At 35.5% G+C, this 19,358-nt stretch overlaps 2 protein-coding genes and 1 long non-coding RNA gene across 3 annotated transcripts; 2 read left to right on the top strand and 1 right to left on the bottom strand.

Moving 5' to 3' along the window:
• The first annotated feature begins 2,602 nt into the window (after positions 1 to 2,602).
• LOC132117675 (transcription factor ETV6-like) lies at positions 2,603 to 9,490 on the top strand. Its single transcript, XM_059526991.1, has 9 exons — positions 2,603 to 2,903; positions 3,371 to 3,467; positions 4,927 to 5,091; positions 5,182 to 5,301; positions 6,022 to 6,126; positions 6,706 to 6,870; positions 7,003 to 7,145; positions 7,231 to 7,331; positions 9,208 to 9,490. Exons 1-9 carry the CDS (start codon positions 2,868 to 2,870, stop codon positions 9,389 to 9,391), a joined length of 1,116 nt encoding a protein of 371 aa, XP_059382974.1. The 5' UTR covers positions 2,603 to 2,867; the 3' UTR covers positions 9,392 to 9,490.
• Positions 9,491 to 11,371: 1,881 nt separating this feature from the next.
• LOC132117673 (1-acylglycerol-3-phosphate O-acyltransferase Pnpla3-like) lies at positions 11,372 to 19,242 on the top strand. The gene is made up of 9 exons (XM_059526989.1): positions 11,372 to 11,906; positions 12,276 to 12,508; positions 13,101 to 13,166; positions 13,258 to 13,467; positions 13,837 to 13,897; positions 14,638 to 14,859; positions 14,940 to 15,072; positions 18,675 to 18,797; positions 18,899 to 19,242. Exons 1-9 carry the CDS (start codon positions 11,690 to 11,692, stop codon positions 19,164 to 19,166), a joined length of 1,533 nt encoding a protein of 510 aa, XP_059382972.1. The 5' UTR covers positions 11,372 to 11,689; the 3' UTR covers positions 19,167 to 19,242.
• On the bottom strand, positions 13,424 to 14,949 carry LOC132117674 (uncharacterized). The gene is made up of 3 exons (XR_009425818.1): positions 14,842 to 14,949; positions 14,630 to 14,772; positions 13,424 to 13,551 (listed from the first exon to the last, which is right to left on the bottom strand). It is a non-coding gene; the product is annotated as an uncharacterized LOC132117674 (long non-coding RNA).
• Positions 19,243 to 19,358: the final 116 nt, after the last annotated feature.

Genomic DNA, 19,358 nt, shown 5'->3' with positions numbered 1-19,358 from the left:
CCCCTCTTTTCTCAATTGTTTCTCTATCACCCTATTCAATTCTTCAACTTCACTGAAATAGTAAATGGAGAACATAATCACTGCTGGGTTAACAGAAATAGTGTTATCGCTTAGAAAATGGATAGATTGGACATTGTGTAAAAACAAACACTGTAAAAAAAGACTGTGATTTTAACGGTGAAAAAACTGTGAAAATGCTACAGTACAAACCTAATTTCCTGTCAAATTTACAGGGAAAAAACGTAAACTGACGTTCCCAGAATTCTCTGTGTTGCATTTCAAATTTTGTTTGAATTTGATGTTTTTTCTTTGAAATAACTGTTTCTTCTTTTTTTTTTCTTATCTTTTATGTTTATTAGGGTTGTATGTAATATATATTGTTGTTAAATTAACGTTTATTGCATATATCAGTTTAATGAGTCTCATCATGATGGTGTTTAGTGCTTGTGTGAATGACACTTGTTCACCTTCTATGTGTCTTTTATTTAAAAGCTGCTTGTGATGGGCTTTGTTTCATCACGTGACTTTCTCATCACCACCTGCTTTTGGTGGTTACCAGTGTATTACAAAGGTACAAAACAGATTTCTGTTCTTCAATAAGTTGGTATATTAATATTATGTCAGTTAAATTACGGTATTAAATTCTACATTTAAAACCGTTAAACCTAAAACGGTGTTACTGTATTTTATACTTTATAATTCTGGCAACCACAGCTGGCAGTTTTTTTCAGTATATTTTACGGATATTTTTTTACAGTGAAGGCCACTTTACCATAAGCATAAAAATCCCAGTCATTACCACAGATCTGGCATTGCAAGCCCTATAATCAATAAAAGGTTAGATTAGTGATACATGAAACATCAGCTGCTGTCCTCTTTATCACATTTCTTGTGTATGAAATGCAGATTACAGACAATCATATTTAATTGAAATATTTAATTATGCAATATTATTATTCACCACAATATCATGCCCAGTCTTCTCAGTCCAGAGGGTCAATTTTCTGAGCATGATCTCTACACAATAAAAACATAAATACAAATAATTTAAAACAGATAGACAACCACTGAGACATTAGGCTGTACAGGAACATAGCCAAACATGACACAATCTAACACGTGGTATTTTAACAGTAAATTATTACGATGGCCTCTGTGTAATGTTTGACTAATAAAATATCATATGTCTCAATCGACATTATAAAACCATGTCAAAAAGAAGAGACGCACTCATAACATGTATTGTGGGGTAACGTTAAACAGGCTGATGTGAGCATGTGACAGTTAAAACATTAAGATTATTTTGACTAAATTAAAATGGTAAAACAATGAGTAATTAACAAGCTTTCACGACGTACGTGCAGCAGTTTATTGTGCTGTCACTAATTCAACACAAGCTTACCAGACATGCCAAAGATTCATAAAACGAATCAGAGGCTAATATATGAAGACTGTATGTATTCAAGAATATTTAGCAAATCACACAAACTTCGCTATACATCAACTTCCCAATGACATGCATCACAATTGTTTTTAATGTTGAACAAAAAAGAATTGATTCACATTTTGATACTCACACTGCAATTGTCATACATCTTCTCTGGTCCTCTAATTCTGTAGGGGGCGTGGCGTTGCCTATATATATATAAATTCTTCATACCCTTTGTAATGAAAGAAGGATGTGAAAATAATTGTGAATTATTTATTAATTTGTTCTTTCTTTCAAAAATGTACCAAACAAAAAATAATAATAATATATAAACTTTAGTTAAAGTGCAGGAAAATCCCTTTAATATTTTTCTCAAATACACAACAATGGCCACAGTTATTGGTATATCCTAGAAATTCCTATCTCTGAAGAATATTCCCATTCAAAATCTAATTTATGACCACACCAGGGAGACTAGGAACAGAATATATTTTTTTTTGATGTGCAGCAAACAATTTTTTACAAATTAGAAAGTATAATTAAGAAGTTCCAATTAACAGAAAATTATACATAACTGCCTGCAAGTAGACATGGATCTATGGCCAAAGACTCTCCAAGGATCACAGCTGGAGAACTGCAGAAAATATAATATGGCCACTTTTATTACTGGAGAAGTTATGACATTAACATCCATTCGTACATTCAATTTTTACTTGCCTGCTGTTGAGAATATGTATATTGTGATGTAATATCTGTATGTACGCTCAGGTTTGTTTGTAAATCTGAAACTACGAATGCCTTTTTTTGTTAATGTTCTATAAATATGTCAATAATAAAAAAAAAAAAACATCCATTCGTACATTTTCCATGTTTGTGCAATCGGGTATAGTTTATATACGCGCCTCGACAGAAAATTGTCGACATAAATACCGTAGAGCTAATCTAATCTAATCTAATCTAATCTAATCTAATCTAATCTAATCTAATCTTTCTTTTTTTCTATCTTTTTTTTTTTTTTTTTTTTTGAATAGGCTATCAGAGAGTCAAGTAAATGTTCTTTGTTGTTCATAATGTTTCGCTCTTATTGCACTTTTAAAGTTTTACCACTGTGCTTAATTCACGCGCATTGAATCTCTCTGGGCTTTCAGGAAATACCAGATTGGCTACCTGAAGCACAGGCTCGATCTCTTCCCCGTAGTGTTTGCGAGGTTCCTGTGCACACATGATCCGTTCTCTTTCGCTTTCATTTCCCGGAAGGATTCTTAATATTGCAGCGATTCGAATCAGAAAACACAAACTCTGCGGTGCGAGACTGCGACTTTACGCGACAACACATTGTGTATTTGGTGCATATATCGATCAGCTATTGATACGGTAATCAGGTGTTTATACTGTAGTGAATATTTCTGAGTTTGGGAAGTCCTGAAGGTTACAGAACATGAATGACGCCTCCTCACCGCCACCTTTGATAAAGGTAAGATCCGTGATAAACATAGCACCAAATAACAGTGGGCTATAGTAAATAAATGACTTTGAATTAGAAGTCAATGCCATAAATTAGTGCCACAAAACGAAAAATACTTTAATCACATGAAAATCACCTCAAACTGCTCACTTGACCATTAGCAATATTATATTCAACTAACTTTTTATGTTGTTATTTTGTAAACCCTCTAAAATGTCATAAAAACGTTAAATATCCATGATTTTTTTGATGCAAATAAACTTTATTAAAAATTTAGGTGACAGTGCAAAACTGAAAATAAAAACTGTTGTGTGTCTTAAATTTACTTTCACTTTTGCTGTGTGAATTGAGATTTCAGTTTGTTTTCATACAGCAAGAGTGATCGTATAGTTTTTGATTCATTCATAAAAATGCTTTATGATATGTCACTAAAAACATGGATTATGGATATGTTTCTTTCCGCTTTCCCTTCCAAGCTTCAGCAGAGCTGCAATGGGAACGAACCCTCAGTTTGCTCTCCCTCCGTGTACGAGACGGTGCCTGATGAACTCTGCAAGCTACCTGGAAGACTATGTATGTCCCCACATAAATAACTTATACAGTAGATCATAACAACGAAGTGTATAAAAGAACAAATGTACTCAACATTATACACTTTCAAACATGACTTCTTCTACAGAACACAAAAGATGTGTACACTTTTCCACAATGTGACCAGCGGCTTTAAATGACAAATAGCACCATGACAGTAGCATGAAGCCTTTGTCAATATATTTTTGCAAATAAGTCTTCTTATAGTCCAAAGCCATGTAAAGTTTTTTGAAAGGAATAGACAGACATTATTCAGTCAAAACCTACTAGCACACTTGGAAATATTCAAACCCCGTGCCTGCATTACATCACATCAGTTTTGAATATGCATGAGTGTATCACATCAGTTTTACATCACATCAGTTTTGAATATGCATGAGTGTATCACATCAGTTTTACATCACATCAGTTTGGAATATGCATGATTGTATCACATCAGTTTTACATCACATCAGTTTTGAATATGCATGAGTTCATCACATCAGTTTTACATCACATCAGTTTTGAATATGCATGAGTTCATCACATCAGTTTTACATCACATCAGTTTTGAATATGCATGAGTGTATCACATCAGTTTTACATCACATCAGTTTTGAATAAGCATTAGTGCATCACATCAGTTTTACATCACATCAGTTTTGAATATGCATGAGTTCATCACATCAGTTTTACATCACATCAGTTTTGAATATGCATGAGTGTATCACATCAGTTTTACATCACATCAGTTTTGAATATGCATGAGTGTATCACATCAGTTTTACATCACATCAGTTTGGAATGTGCATGATTGTATCACATCAGTTTTACATCACATCAGTTTTGAATATGCATGAGTGTATCACATCAGTTTTACATCACATCAGTTTGGAATGTGCATGAGTGTATCACATCAGTTTTACATCACATCAGTTTTGAATATGCATGAGTTCATCACATCAGTTTTACATCACATCAGTTTTGAATATGCATGAGTGTATCACATCAGTTTTACATCACATCAGTTTGGAATATGCATGAGTGTATCACATCAGTTTTACATCACATCAGTTTTGAATAAGCATTAGTGCATCACATCAGTTTTACATCACATCAGTTTTGAATAAGCATCAGTGCATCACATCAGTTTTACATCACATCAGTTTGGAATATGCACAAATGCACATACAAAGGCAATGTTCACCAAATTATGGCCAAAATTTTGCTCTAAAAAGGGCTTAATATGTCACAAAGTATAGGAAATCAAGTATTTAGTGCTTGAATGGTGTTTTTATGTAGCCGTGTCCATTACACCTTAATCATTATTCTCTAAAATGCCCATAAAATGAGCATAAAATAAACACATTCGTACAAATTTGGAATGACATGAGAATGTATAAATGCTGACTGTCTACATTTTTGGGTGAACTAACACTGTGTTTTATGGGTGTAATGTAAGGCATCAATCCATCTTTGTGGAATAAGGAGGACGTGAATCTCTGGTTGCGCTGGGCTCAGAGGGAATATTCTCTGCGACGTGCGGACCACCAAAAATTTGAGATGAATGGAAAGGCACTTTGTCTTCTCACCAAAGAGGACTTCCGTCTTCGCTGTCCCAGCTCTGGTGTGTGATACTGAAATTAATTCTAGTTATCAGTTTTATCCATAGCTGTCATGATAACTGTGCTCTGTAAATGGCAACTGCTGTGAACAGGTGATGTTCTGTATGAACTCCTTCAACATGTGAAGCAGCAGAGGAGATGTGCGATCTTCAGTCCACTGTCCAGCTCCAACACACAGTCACATCAGACGCCCAACTCGCACGGGACTACAGGTGATTTGACAGGGTGGTTCATAACAATCTATTATTCATAAAATTGAAAATGTTAAGCTAAAGTCTTAAATGCAATCAAATTTATCCATTTGAAACAGTCATGCATGTATTATTTGATCGCATGCATATTTTCATACAATTATTCATTTGGTTATTTAGGTTTACATTTACAGAATTTTAGAGTAAGTTAAAAGTTTTCCTTGTTCCTTTATTATGGGCATTTTGATTAAGTCTGACTTCCTATTTGAATAGTTGCCAGAGAGTAAATGAAATGGCTTGCTGAAGCTTGTAGCAAACACACAGTTGAAGGAACCAAGCGACTGTTTTTGCTCCGGCATGCTGTGTAGTCCTTATAAATGACAACATTCTGCATATCATAGTTCTGAACACTTTATATCAGTATTTTATAGCAAGTCCTTTATAACTGATACTGATGGGAAGCACACTGATCTGCTTCGTGGTGGTTAAATAATGCCCTTTTATTTATTCAGGAGGGAATTTCCTGGTTGTAAAGCAGCTAGAGCTGTTGCCTGTAGGTGTGGCTAAATTAGACCTACCTCCATTCAAACAATAGTACACAATACATTACTTTCATATTTGCCCTCTTTCCATGTAATGTTATAAATAAAATGAATGGTTTTGCAATAAATAAATAGCATTTGATGAGTTGTCTTGCAGGTCCTTATGTTTCCTCTAACACACATGTTCCTGTTTGTCCAGTAAATACAAACTCCTGGGTGTTAAAAGCTGGATGCAGCACAGATCAGAGCCAGGAGAAGAAACCTCTGTCTGCTGACCCTGAGCATTCACATGGCATGCACAGAGGTCAGGGCTTAAACCGTATTTATTGACTCCAGAAAGTCACGAGGGTAGAGCTCACCCAAACTTGCTGAAAATGTATTAACTCTCAGGCCAGCCAAGACAGAGATGAGATTGTTTTTCATCAGAGCAGATTTGTAGAAACGTAGCATTATGTCACTTGCTCACCAATGGATGCTCTGTAGTGAATGGGTGCCATCAGAATGAGTCCAAACAACTGATAAAAGCTAATAGTTTTACAAATGACTAAAATATTGCCACAATTTACCTAAAATGAGGCGACAATCCTGGCCACGATTGTTGACAACATAGATACATCATGGAAGCAAATTTGTGGCCACAATATCTATTTTATTTCATCGGCATGTCATATTCTTGGGGCTTCATAAAAAATGCACACACTTTTGTAATAGAATGTTAAAATGGAAGTGTAGAACTGTACGTTAAAACTTTTTAAAAATGTTCTGTGGCCCCTAGAGGATCCTGGCTTCCTGACTGATTCAAGATTTTGATACGGGAATTTAAAAACTTCAACCATTTCACCCTAGAGATTTTATGAGTCTCCTTTTATTTCACATTTTGCAGAGATTTCACATCATTCTTCCAAGGAAAATAATCAACAGACATTGCCAGACAAAACCAGACAACCAGTAAATGTTTACCGTACAAATGAGCCTCTCAACCTGTCCAATAAACCCACAAGACCTGCAAACACCACACAAACCTCGGAGGCCAATGGAAAGATTGCAGGTGCTCATCTATGTTGCTTCAGACACTGTAAACTGGTATTAACATGAAAAACTATATCAGACGTTGTTCAAAAGTACTGTGTGTCAAAAATCATAAAGAAACATGCCTGTTACTATTCCATCTTTTCGTTAGACTGCAAACTCTTATGGGACTATGTGTACCAGCTGCTGTCGGACAGCAGGTATGAGGCCTTCATTCGCTGGGAGGATCCAGACGCCATGGTCTTCAGAGTGTTGGATCCCAATGGACTGGCACGACTCTGGGGCAACCACAAAGTACTGCAGCAGACAAGACCAGCTCACTTCTTCATTGATTTAAGTGTGATCGATAAAAACTGGGTCTGTTTGTTTGTTATTGCAGAACAGGGCCAATATGACCTATGAGAAAATGTCCAGAGCATTACGTCATTACTACAAGCTCAACATTATCAAGAAAGAGACAGGCCAGAGGCTGCTCTTCCGGTGAGTGGAGGCACTCGGAAAGCATTTAATGCATATTTGTATATTTTTTTTATACTCTAATGTAGTAGTCAGGTGGTTTGGTTTTTCTTTCATTAGTTGGTGGTGATGGCGATATAATTCCTGTATAATTCCATTTATTTATGATAGAGGAGCTGTACCCTTTGATAAAAAAACTTACTTGATTATAATGAAAGTGCATTTAAGTGTATTTAAATTTTAAAAGAATAATTTACAAAACAGTTCTTGTAATAACTATTTTACCAGAAATCAAATAAAAGGCTAGTTATTGTACTGAAAGAGAGTTCACCAAGGTTGCCAGGTTTTCACAACAAAACTCACCCATAAATCGTATTCTGTATAATAACATAATATCATGTTATTGGGGTCACTTCACAGACGTGAAAACATCCCACGGCTAAAGTATTAAAGTCCCCCAATTCCGTTGGAAAACTGTAAACTTGGCATCACTGGAGTACACTGTCCTGGGCTGCGTTTCCTAAAAGCATCGTAAGTTTAAGTTGATCGTAAAAACGATTGCACGAAACGGTTGTGCGGACCGTATCCCAAAACCATCATGACTTAAGTAGTACTTGAAAATGTTCGTAGATCCATGAGTGCTCTAGAGTAAATCATAAATCCCTACATGCATCATAAGAAGACAAAATTATGAGGTCACCTGCAGGACAATCGGCAGATTACACTTTAAACTTTATTCAAGTGCAATGTGATTGTAATTAAAGCTTTTGATTGTACTTTATAGTACACTTTATTACTCTTTTTTTTGTTTGTTTGTTTAAATTAATTTATAAATGAAATAATTCAAAAGGGCAGAAAACAACAACAACAAAATAAAGATACACATCTAAATTAAATGACTGAACCCAAAAAAATTTGTAATAATAATAATAATAATAATAATAATAAAAGAAGTAATGTAGGAAATATGCTTCAAAGACTGGGAAATTGAATCAGGAAATAAACGTCTCAACAGATATTATATGCTATAATATATATTATTATCTATAGTAGATTAATATTACACTTATAACTTTTATATCAAATAATATATAATATTCGAGCTGTCTGGAACGCAGCATTAGATTAACAGTTCAATAAACGAGCATGTACTACAATTACAAGCCATTCTATAAACTGACATTTCAGCACTTGACAAACGCATAGCGACTCCTAAGTAGCACTTAAAGTACCGCTTCATGTGACTGTGTTAGGTACATTTTTGGGAACACACATGTAACAATAACGAACGTTCATAAAATGACTTGTAGAAAACACTTTTAAGCAGTAAGATCAAACATTATCGAGAAACGCAGCTTAACACACTTAAATACAATTTTACAAAAGCACAGTTTGTAATATTGTCAAACACTTTACTTTAAAGTACATTTTAAATAAATGTTCTTATTTTGCTTTAGACAACATTATACAGCACATGTAAAATACTTGATTATAATTTAACTGTAGTGTTTTCAATTATATTTCTAAAATGAATATATTGCAAATATACTAAACTGCAACTCCATCAGTAGTCCTTGTGTGTGTGTGTGTGTGTGTGTGTGTGTGTGTGTGTGTGTGTGTGTGTGTGTGTGTGTAATATAATATAATATAATATAATATAATATATACACACACATCACATCACATTAAATAGTGCTTCATCATTCATGATCATAGGTGATAAATTCTGAAGCAAAATCTTTGAAAAGAGACATTCTTTTTCATTAACAAGGACGTTTCACACAAAGGGGAGCTTAAACTGTTCATTGTGTTAAACTGGACATTGTGATCTCAAATAGAAAAATATTCCGACTTGAATGATCTTGTTCTTATGTTTTTAAACACTCCCTCTGTGCTGTAGGTTTCTGAAGACCCCTGGGGAAATCATGCAAGGCAGGTCAGACCGCACAGAACCGCCAGAGTCTCCTGACAGTCCTGCATCTCCTGACTACAGAGAAGACGCTCTGGAAGTATCACCTGTATCGACTCCTGCTACCATGAGCCCCAGCTCTGACCACAACTTCAGCATATCACCAATCCCATAACATTCACTCCCTCGTTCTGATCCAGGATCAGCCTTAGTATTTCATTATCCAGACTTTTTAGAATGGGAAACCCAGATCTGATCTTCTGTCAGAGTGAACATCCAATGCAGCACGATGTGCAAAGTCATCAGCAGCACCAGAGATGGCTGATATCCCAGAGGTTCCTCAGGACTCAGTAATATTTCAGGAGACGCTCAGACCACATGGTTTTGACTCAGGATAGTAGTGTGCAGTTGTGGGCTGTTAGTATGTGTTAAAAGCTAAGCGACACTAATTTCTCAACACAACAATTCTGATTGAATCTCATAGTTGATTATTAGAGTTGATATGAAATTTTCTCTCAGGTTGTAAAACTGCATTACTGTATTACATGGTTGATTTATACCCTTAATCAAATATATTAATAATCTACAGAATGAAATATGTGAATTCATGAATAAACTAATAACCGTATAAAGGGAGTTGACAAATAAGATTCTAATGAACTTTTTTTAGGTCGAAAAGTATCGATTTTATATCTGATCACATTATATTTGATCATTTCTTTCAGTACTATTTGCAGTTCACTTATAGTAAATATTCCTGTATGACAAATAATTGTTTATTAAGTACAAATATTTCATTTTATCTAATAAAATCTACATGAATAATAATTAGAAAAATGTTGATGCATGGGTCAATGCTATGAAATACCATGGACATAGGACCCACTTTGAGGTGTCAGCAAATAAATAATGTAAAAAATGTAATTAAGAAAAAACAACTATTAAAAGAAAGCAATAAACAAATTAATATATTTCTTATTTCAATTTACCTCCTCTACAATTTAGATTTTTATTATTATTTTTTTTTTTAAGAACCAGAGCTCCCACTTTCTTGTAAAACCTATACGTAAGTTTATAAAAGTTTGATTCCTAGACCTAGAAATGTCATTTATATATATATATAAATATATATATATACAGTACAGACCAAAAGTTTGGACACACCTTCTCATTCGAAGAGTTTTCTTTATTTTCATAACTATGAAAATTGTAGAGTCACACTGAAGGCATCAAGGGCTATTTGACCAAGAAGGAGAGTGATGGGGTGCTGCTCCAGATGACCTGGCCTCCACAGTCACCGGACCTGAACCCAATCGAGATGGTTTAGGGGTGAGCTGGACCGCAGACAGAAGGCAAAAGGGCCAACAAGTGCTAAGCATCTCTCGGGGAACTCCTTCAAGACTGTTGGAAGACCATTTCAGGTGACTACCTCTTGAAGCTCATCAAGAGAATGCCAAGAGTGTGCAAAGCAGTAATCAAAGCAAAAGGTGGCTACTTTGAAGAACCTAGAATATGACATATTTTCAGTTGTTTCACACTTTTTTGTTATGTATATAATTCCATATATAATTCCACATGTGTTAATTCATAGTTTTGATGCCTTCAGTGTGAATCTACAATTTTCATAGTCATGAAAATAAAGAAAACTCTTTGAATGAGAAGGTGTGTCCAAACTTTTGGTCTGTACTGTGTATATATATATATATATATATATATATATATATATATATATATATATATAAACATAGAAATATATATAAAAATAGAATAGATTGTTTCTGGTTATGGAAAGCTGTAAAATATTTTATCGGGCTTAATCCTCATCCACCAAATCATGATCAACTGGAAAAGTCATTGGACCTTTGCATATTGCTGTGACCAATGGGGCCTTTGAGTCAAAACTGTTGAGAATCACCTTGAAGCAGTCCATTCAGCTGGGGGAAGTGACACATCACTGGCTTATTACATTACTAACGGTAAATCAACCCTAACCGTAGTGTGTGAATGGTACTGTAGGTACATTTTAAATTATTTTATATAACAAGTTTTAGAAGAGGAAGTTGATGACTTTTAGATCTAGTGATTCATAGCTCTTCTAGGTTTAGTTCTTCCTGTAGGCATGTGTGCTTGAAATCTACAATTGGGTTAGCTAATCTCTCATGACTGCTCGTTTTAAGACTAAATGTCAAGCATATGACTGCTCTAAGGACAACAATAATACATTACCTCTGAAAGAGCATAGACACACAAATAACAGGCCTACATTAGACATCACGAAGTGAGGAATTGATTTGAGAATGGGATCTCCTTGGTGGCTTCACATCATTCACAGTGTCCCGGGGGGGGACTTCTGTGGTTTTGTAAAAAATCTTTTTGATTTAACAACACTGTGACCGTCTGTATTAATATGTTGTGCTGATGCTTCACATTTAAAGTCAGCTCAAAGTTAGCTGCTGAACTCATAGCATCTGAAATGATTCTAGTCATGTCATCACAGTTATGCATTCTGTCTCAAAATGAGAACCTCTCTTTATCTTTCGGCGGGTCTGGCTTCCTAGCTACATACCAGCTCGGTGCCGCGCAGAGTCTTTTGGATAACGCCGCCTGGATCCTGCGAGGAGCTCCGAGGGTCTACGGCGCGTCTGCTGGTTCCCTGGTCGCTGCAGCGGTCGTCTGTGGCTCCAGTCTCGGTAATCTGAGATCTTTCTATTCATAACTAAGACTTAGTATTTTACTTACTGTAAAGATTGTAGGTTCAAATCCCACCTCAACAGGACCAGATTGCTGCTGGGTTTACAGTTTTTTTTTCAGCTGCTTACACACAAAATCTTTACTTGTCACACATTTCTGAAAACTGTCACTCAAAAACACCAGAACCACACACCAAACCTGCCAAACCATAAACTAATTCTCAGCATTTGACTGAAAGTTTTGGAAAAAAGATGCAAAGTTTTGTAAGCAGTTAAAAAACCTGAAATGTGCTGTTAGTCACTTGGATTGAAGAATCATGGCTTACAATTGAGTCAGTAGTAATTAAAAACAACTCTTTCTTCTCACAGGACATGTTCGAGACCAGCTTTTGGAGTTTGTGCGATTTACCCAACAGCATCCTCTCGGTCTTCTCAGTCCCTCGGTGGATATTTTCCGGTGGCTGGAGGTCACACTGCAGCGCTGTCTGCCTGATAACGCACACACTCTGGCCAGCGGCCGTCTGCACATCTCCATGACTCGCATCTCTGATGGAAAAAACCTCATCGTGACAGAATTTAATTCCAGCGATGAGCTTATTAAAGTAAGCATTATGACGTTCATTCAGAGTAACATATACAGTACCAAAGCACTAATAAATCATTTGCAATCTATTGTAGTTTATTCATAGTTTATAAACTGTAGTCTCTGCATTGTAAAAACATATGCACAAATGATTATTGTTTAATTAGCTCATATGCAAAGAGTCAGATGTTTCATTATCCTTTGTTAACAACTTACCAAACTGATGTACAGTATTTAAACCAACAGAAAAGGAGTAAAAAGTAAATAGTACTCACTTTAGATTATTTCATGGAAACTACTAAAATAAACACAATAACCTACCTTTATGAAAGAACGCTCAAACTTTATCAGTTTGAATTAAAGGCATTGAAACTTTAGAAAGCAGAAGGATGATATTGCACATCCTAGTAATAGCTATGAAATTGTGTTTTCTTTGAAAATCCTGAACGCATGCATGCAGCACTTCCTTTCAAGAAAGAGGAAGAGCTAACTTAAATTCATCACTTGGGCTTATTTGTTGATGATGAAATCATGTTTGTAATAAACGTCCAACTCTGTTGTTTTCTTTCTCTTTCGTTTTTTCTTTAAATGGCCTTGTTACAATCTCTAAGGCACTTTTGTGTAGTTGTTTTGTCCCTGTATATTCTGGAGTGATCCCACCGCAGTATAAAGGTGAGGTGAGTAAAGTCGCTAAAAACTACAGAAATACACTAAACCAACAGTCAGCCCAGAATAAGCTATGAACACAACGCCTCTGTATATTCCCAGCACTATATGGATGGAGGTTTCACAAACATCCAGCCCTTCGAGGATTCCTCTCCCACCCTCACCATCTCACCGTTTGCTGGAAACATGGACATCTGTCCGTTTGATACCTCCACCATCCTGTGCGATGCCATCATCCAGCAGCTCTCCTTCCAGTGCTCCGTCACCAACTTCATCAGGCTGGTGGACGCCTTGTTTCCTCGGGACTGGAGGGTGAGATCTGTGACCGTGTCCTGACACAGACACATAGACGGCTATGGTGCTTTTTTCTGTTTCAGAGTAAACAAACCTGAACACCTGGATAGAAACAAAGAGCTTAAACATGGTGTAACTTTTTTTGGCTCTTTAAAAAAAAAAAGACCAAAAAAGTGTATGGTTTAATCATTGAAATTATTTCACTCTGATATTTTTAACAAATATTTACAAAGAAACAGTAGGTACCACATTCAATTAAGCGTGAAAAGACTGAAGAAGTATTTCCTCAAATATTTGCAACTTTGAGAAATCTTAATTTTTTTATAGCGTAATATGGGTGAATAAATGATGACGTCATTATTAACTGCATTTATTGTTGATTGTCAGATTCTGAAGAGGGCTTTCTACAGTGGATACCAAGATACCGTGTACTTCCTGCAGCAGAGCAGTGAGATTTCATCAGATTTTTATTACTATCATTATTATTATTCATTTACATTTAAAGTTGAAGTACTCATAGGTATGTGTACACTTACTTTTTTGCATTTGGTAAGATTGATACAAACCAACTAATGATGGGGTAGGTAAGATCCCATTGGGGTTCACTGGTTGGTTGTTGATGTTTTTTACATTGTTACAGAAGATTGCTATATATTTAAAATCGGAACTTCTGAACTTTCCATTCATCTGAGAATTTCTCCAAAATGTATAGATGTACGAAAAACATAAAATGATAAGAATATATTTAGTGATATTTATAAATATTATTATTGATAATAATAGATGTTTGTTGAGCAGCAAATCAGCATATTAGAATGATTCATGAAGGATCATGTGACACTGAAGACTGGAGTAATTATGCTACTCCAAAAATAGATAACAGTTATTTTAAATTGTTATAATATTTCACTTTATAACTGTATTCTTGCTCAAAGAAATGCAGTCTTGGTGAGCACAGGAGACAAAAACTTCCAAAATTCTTGCCAACCCCAAACTTTTGAAGAGTGTGGTACCTGTGAACACTATTGACATCACATTGTTTAGAAAAATATTAATTAGTACGAGACAATTTTGGACAGACTGTATTGCAGCATATTTTGAACACTGTAGTGACCAGTCAGCATTTAGAAGTAAGATTTTAGTTCTGTCCACTTGCTTTAACTGGCGCTGTCTCTCACACTTCGACAGATGCACTGCCGCTGTATCCTCAACAGAGAAGGGAGTCTGATGCGTCTGATGATTCAGTGAGCTCAGGTCACTGGATGCTGACACAGTCTGATCGTGCAGAGGAAGAGGAATCCCATCAAAACTGCCCTGGAACACCTGCAGTCAATGGAGTTTGTTCATCCGCGAGTCCATCTCGTCAAGAGCCGACAGTACAGAAGAACTCACCAGCAGAGGTTCAGGGAGGTACTGTAGTGTACCGTTTACACTCCTGATAGTGGAGGATTCGATCCAGAAGTGAACCAGTCTCGTATTCTCTGTTTTAGTGCTGTTGGGTAATATGGTGGGGCAGCTGGAGATTGTGAGTGATTCGGATGTGGCTTTACCTCAGCGGATGCTCTCATACCTGCTCTTACTCTTCACACTGCCAATCTGGAGTGCCACCACCTTATGGGACAGGTACTGATCTAATTATAGTTTATTTCAGAAAATGTTTAGTAATGCACTGAAAATAGTCATCCGTTGGAGAATTTTCTGTTCTAACGGAAACAGAAATTAGATATGAAACAAAGTCCCAGCTTTCAAATTCTGTAAATGTAAAATTTCACTACATAGTGTAAACAATTAACGTGTGGTGCATGAACCGATCATCTCTTCAGTCAGGGGCGTAGCCATCTTTTCAGAAGTGAGGGGGACAGAAATTACATTATATATATATACTATATATAAACGATTACAATATAATATAAAACATTACAATATAAAATTTCTGTAATATATAGCCTACCAGTCAACAGTTTTAAAACAGTAAGATTTTTTCTGTTTTTAAAGAAGTCTCTTCTGCTCACCAAGCCTGCATTTATTTGATCCAGAATACAGCAAAAGCAGTAATATTGTGAAATATTTTTACTATTTAAAATAACTGTTTTCTATGTGAATATATTTTCAAATGTAACTTATTCCTGTGATCCAAGCTGTATTTTCAGCATCATTACTCCAGTCTTCAGTGTCTCATACTTCAGAAATCATTCTAATATGCTGATTTGCTGATTATCATTATTTAAAACATATGAGTACATTTTTTTCAGTATTCTTTTATGAATAGAAAGGATCCAAAGATCAGCATTTATTTGAAACAAAAGCTTTTGCAACATTATGCACTATATCATTCAAAAGCTTAAGAGTTTTTGTTTTGAGCAGTAAATCAGAATATCAGAATTATTTCTGGAGGATCATGTGAATGGAGTAATGATGCAAAAAATTCAGCTTTGAAATCTCAATAAATTACATTTTGAAATATATTCAAATAGAAATCAGTTATTGTCTTGCTGTACTTTGGAGCAGGTTTGTTGAACAGAAGAGACTTCTTTAAAAAACATTAACAAGCTTACTGTTCAAAAACGTTTGATTGGTAGTGTATAGGCAACTTTAATTTTTCTCTAACTTCAGGCTTATAATTGGCTTAGAAATCTATAACTGCTGGACAATAACAAATAATAATGATCTGTTTAAATACTACAAACACTTTTTTTATTACATAATAAGGCATAATGGTTTCTTGTAATAATAATGTGTTTGTGTTTCCAAAATGTTTTTCTGTGAAAACAATGTTTTCACACAGCATAGCTGGACGCTTTTGTCCATATTAGGAGTTTCCTGTTATGACTTTCTGCGCGAGAGCGCCCTCCAGCTTCGAGGATGAATGAAACACACACTAATAAGAGTGTTTAGCGCTCCGTGATGTTCATCTCGTCTTCTGGGTCCGAATAAAATATCAGGTCATGCGCAGACTATCCTGTCTCTTTGAGTTTAAATCTTTATTTAATTAAAACCTCTATGCGAACACACTTGACCGAAAAAGTGCGGGGGACGAATTTCCGTGATATTAAAAGTGGGGGAAGCCCCTGTCTTCAGTTATGTAACAAAATAAACATGAATGAACATCAGAAGGTGTTGACAGAAACAGTACAGATTTGTAAGTGTGTATCATGTCTCACGTAATCACAAAATAACTTAACGCTAATGCTACAGATGGTGATAACTTTAGTACATGTGCTAATTTACATATTTGTTGTATTCTTACTTAATCTGTTGTGTTTATTAACTAATGTGAATATGAAAACAACTTTATTACAGCCATAGTGTATATGTGTTCCCTATAGATCACGGTAATGAATATTCACAATATTGTAATCGTGGGCACTTCAAAATACTGAGAATAATTATTTATTACAAATTATTCCGAATCTTAAATGCATTTTAAGAATACTTTTCCCATCGATGGGTCACAACACACAACACTGCTGTATGCTACGTCAAAGACGTGTGTGCTCTCTGACGTAAACGAGCACGCATGAGAAGCACACAGCGGTGTGCGTGAAGGAGACGCTCTGAATGAAAGCACATTCACTCTCTGACAGCAGATGGCGCTAAACAGCAGAAATCCAGCAGTTACCCTGGAAACCCAGTGAACAGTGCAGTGTCCGGTTAAGGCTAGAACAAAGCCACTAGAAGGCAAGTCTGCAACTATTAGCCGAAAAAGCGTTAACAGTTAAGCTAACGCTTCTGGTCTGGCAGTATGTGGGAAAGTAATCCAGAGGCTGTTTTTTTATTTAATTTTTTATGGATGTCAATGGAGGAGAGGCTTCACTACGCTGAATAAACAGCTTTTAGAGGAAATGGCTAATCATTTAATGAATCAACAGCCTATGCTAATCTTCAACATGTTAAATTGTTAAATTATGTTTAGAGTTTACCATGAAAGAAATGCCATTTTATATGAGAAGTCACTTACTGTTTGAGATTCAGTTTACGGCACTTCTCATTCACTCCTATGAGATCCCCAAACAGTGATTGAGTTTTGCTCAACTCTGAAATTCAATGACGTCAAGGCTGTAATGTGATTGGCACTTGTGATCCAAGTTAGCCGTAACATTTTCTCCAATAGTAAGTAATACATACCTCTGCCTTCATACGCAGCAGCTTTGTTTACGGGTTTCTGGGGTAACGGCTGCATTTTTGCTGCTCAGCTCAGAGAGTGAATGTGCGCGCCATCCAGATGAACGTGCTTTCATTCATAGAATAGCTATTTATTCTCAAACCTTTTTTTTTTTTTTTTTTTTTTTTTTTTTTTTTACATTTAATAACACGTTGTTAAAATCAGAAGTTGCAACTGTTATTTAATGTGCTAACATGAACTAAGACTTGTATTTTTTAACAGATTAATAAATTCTGTAGCGAATATTGCTCATTGTGAATGTTAATGCATTAACTAAGGTTAAATAATGAGATCTTATTGTAAAGTGATAGGCTACCTGTTGCACTTTATAATACTTTTGCACTTTCATCTGTGTAAAATTTTTAACTTTATACATTTCTGTGTATTGCTTTATTGTATTTAAATATTCAGTTATTTTTGTTATAAGGAAAAAAAATATTTAACAAACATTGATTTCAGTATAAAATCCATTTTGATACATCACTAGTTTCCTTTAAAAGCATAAAAGTGAAAATGAAAAGCTAAAAAATTATAATACACAGAGCCTAAAACAGGAATAGACAAGATCTTTAAAAATTTTCATTGTTTTTAAAGATTAAAATGTAATATTCTTACTGAGTTAGAACTCTACTAAAATCCCTACAAAAATTAAACACTGCCCTTCCACAGTATCATGCATTTAGATTATGAAGATCACAGGTAAAATCACACTTGGCACCTCCGTACCATGAAATAATAAAAATAAATATTAATAATAGAAAAAGGTTTCTGTGGTATAGAAACAAATGTATTTAATATGAATACAAAAGCACAAAACAGCTAGCTCATAACAAAAATATCTGTAATTTGGCCTGTTTATTACACTCCCTTCATACATGACTACATTAATAATTTAATAAAATTCTCTATAAATTTAATACACCGCAGTAACAAAGCGGGGCATTCTTTGCAAAGGGTCAGTTTACCGCGTGCTGGACTTTGGACATCCCTGACCTACAAGGTTTTTATTTTAAAAGGCAAAATTCTTACGCTGCTCTTACACTTGTGATTTGTGGTTTTGCAGATATCAGAAATGGATCACTAACGCTATGACTGTGGCATACTGGCTCTGGCACGGTATTAAAATCTTCATGATTTTTATACTCAAAATTGTACTGTCCTCCACAAGAAAAGCCTTTGGAGATATGTAAGCACACAATAAAAAAATAAAACATTCTGCTAACTGTTAATGCTAGCATTGTGGAAATTAAATTTAAAAATAATAACTGTCTCCTGTCTTTTGCAAAGGATGCTGAGTCTGATCAGTTTTATACCTGCGCAAGTTCACCATGAACAGCACGGAGGCAGAGATCTGTCTGAGAGACACGTGATGACCTCCTCTAATCTGAATGGGCACGTCTCTGCTGTCTTCCCGCCGAGTCCCTCCATGGCACAAACCCTCACAAAGCTCTTCACACTCCTGTTTTCACTAGAGACAGAGAGCAAGTGGAGAAGACGCAAGATAGAAGTGCAACACACATTACAGCAGCACGTGGCCGAAGTGAAAAGAAATTAAAAACATGCAAGCAGTGTGAGATGGTTAAGGTTCCTCAACACAGAGTGAAACTGATATATTAAACTGTGCTGCTTCAGATGGAAAGTTTCATTGTTTTAATGCAAAGTGCTGAATACTAACATACTACTAGCATTGGGACAGCGCTCTAGATTATTAGTGTACTTCTGTTTTTAAAGACCCCGTGAAATTTGG

This window comes from Carassius carassius, chromosome 37 (genome assembly GCF_963082965.1).
Source record: "Carassius carassius chromosome 37, fCarCar2.1, whole genome shotgun sequence".
Lineage (NCBI taxonomy): Eukaryota > Metazoa > Chordata > Actinopteri > Cypriniformes > Cyprinidae > Carassius > Carassius carassius.
This window is presented reverse-complemented; position numbering and strand designations above follow the sequence as displayed.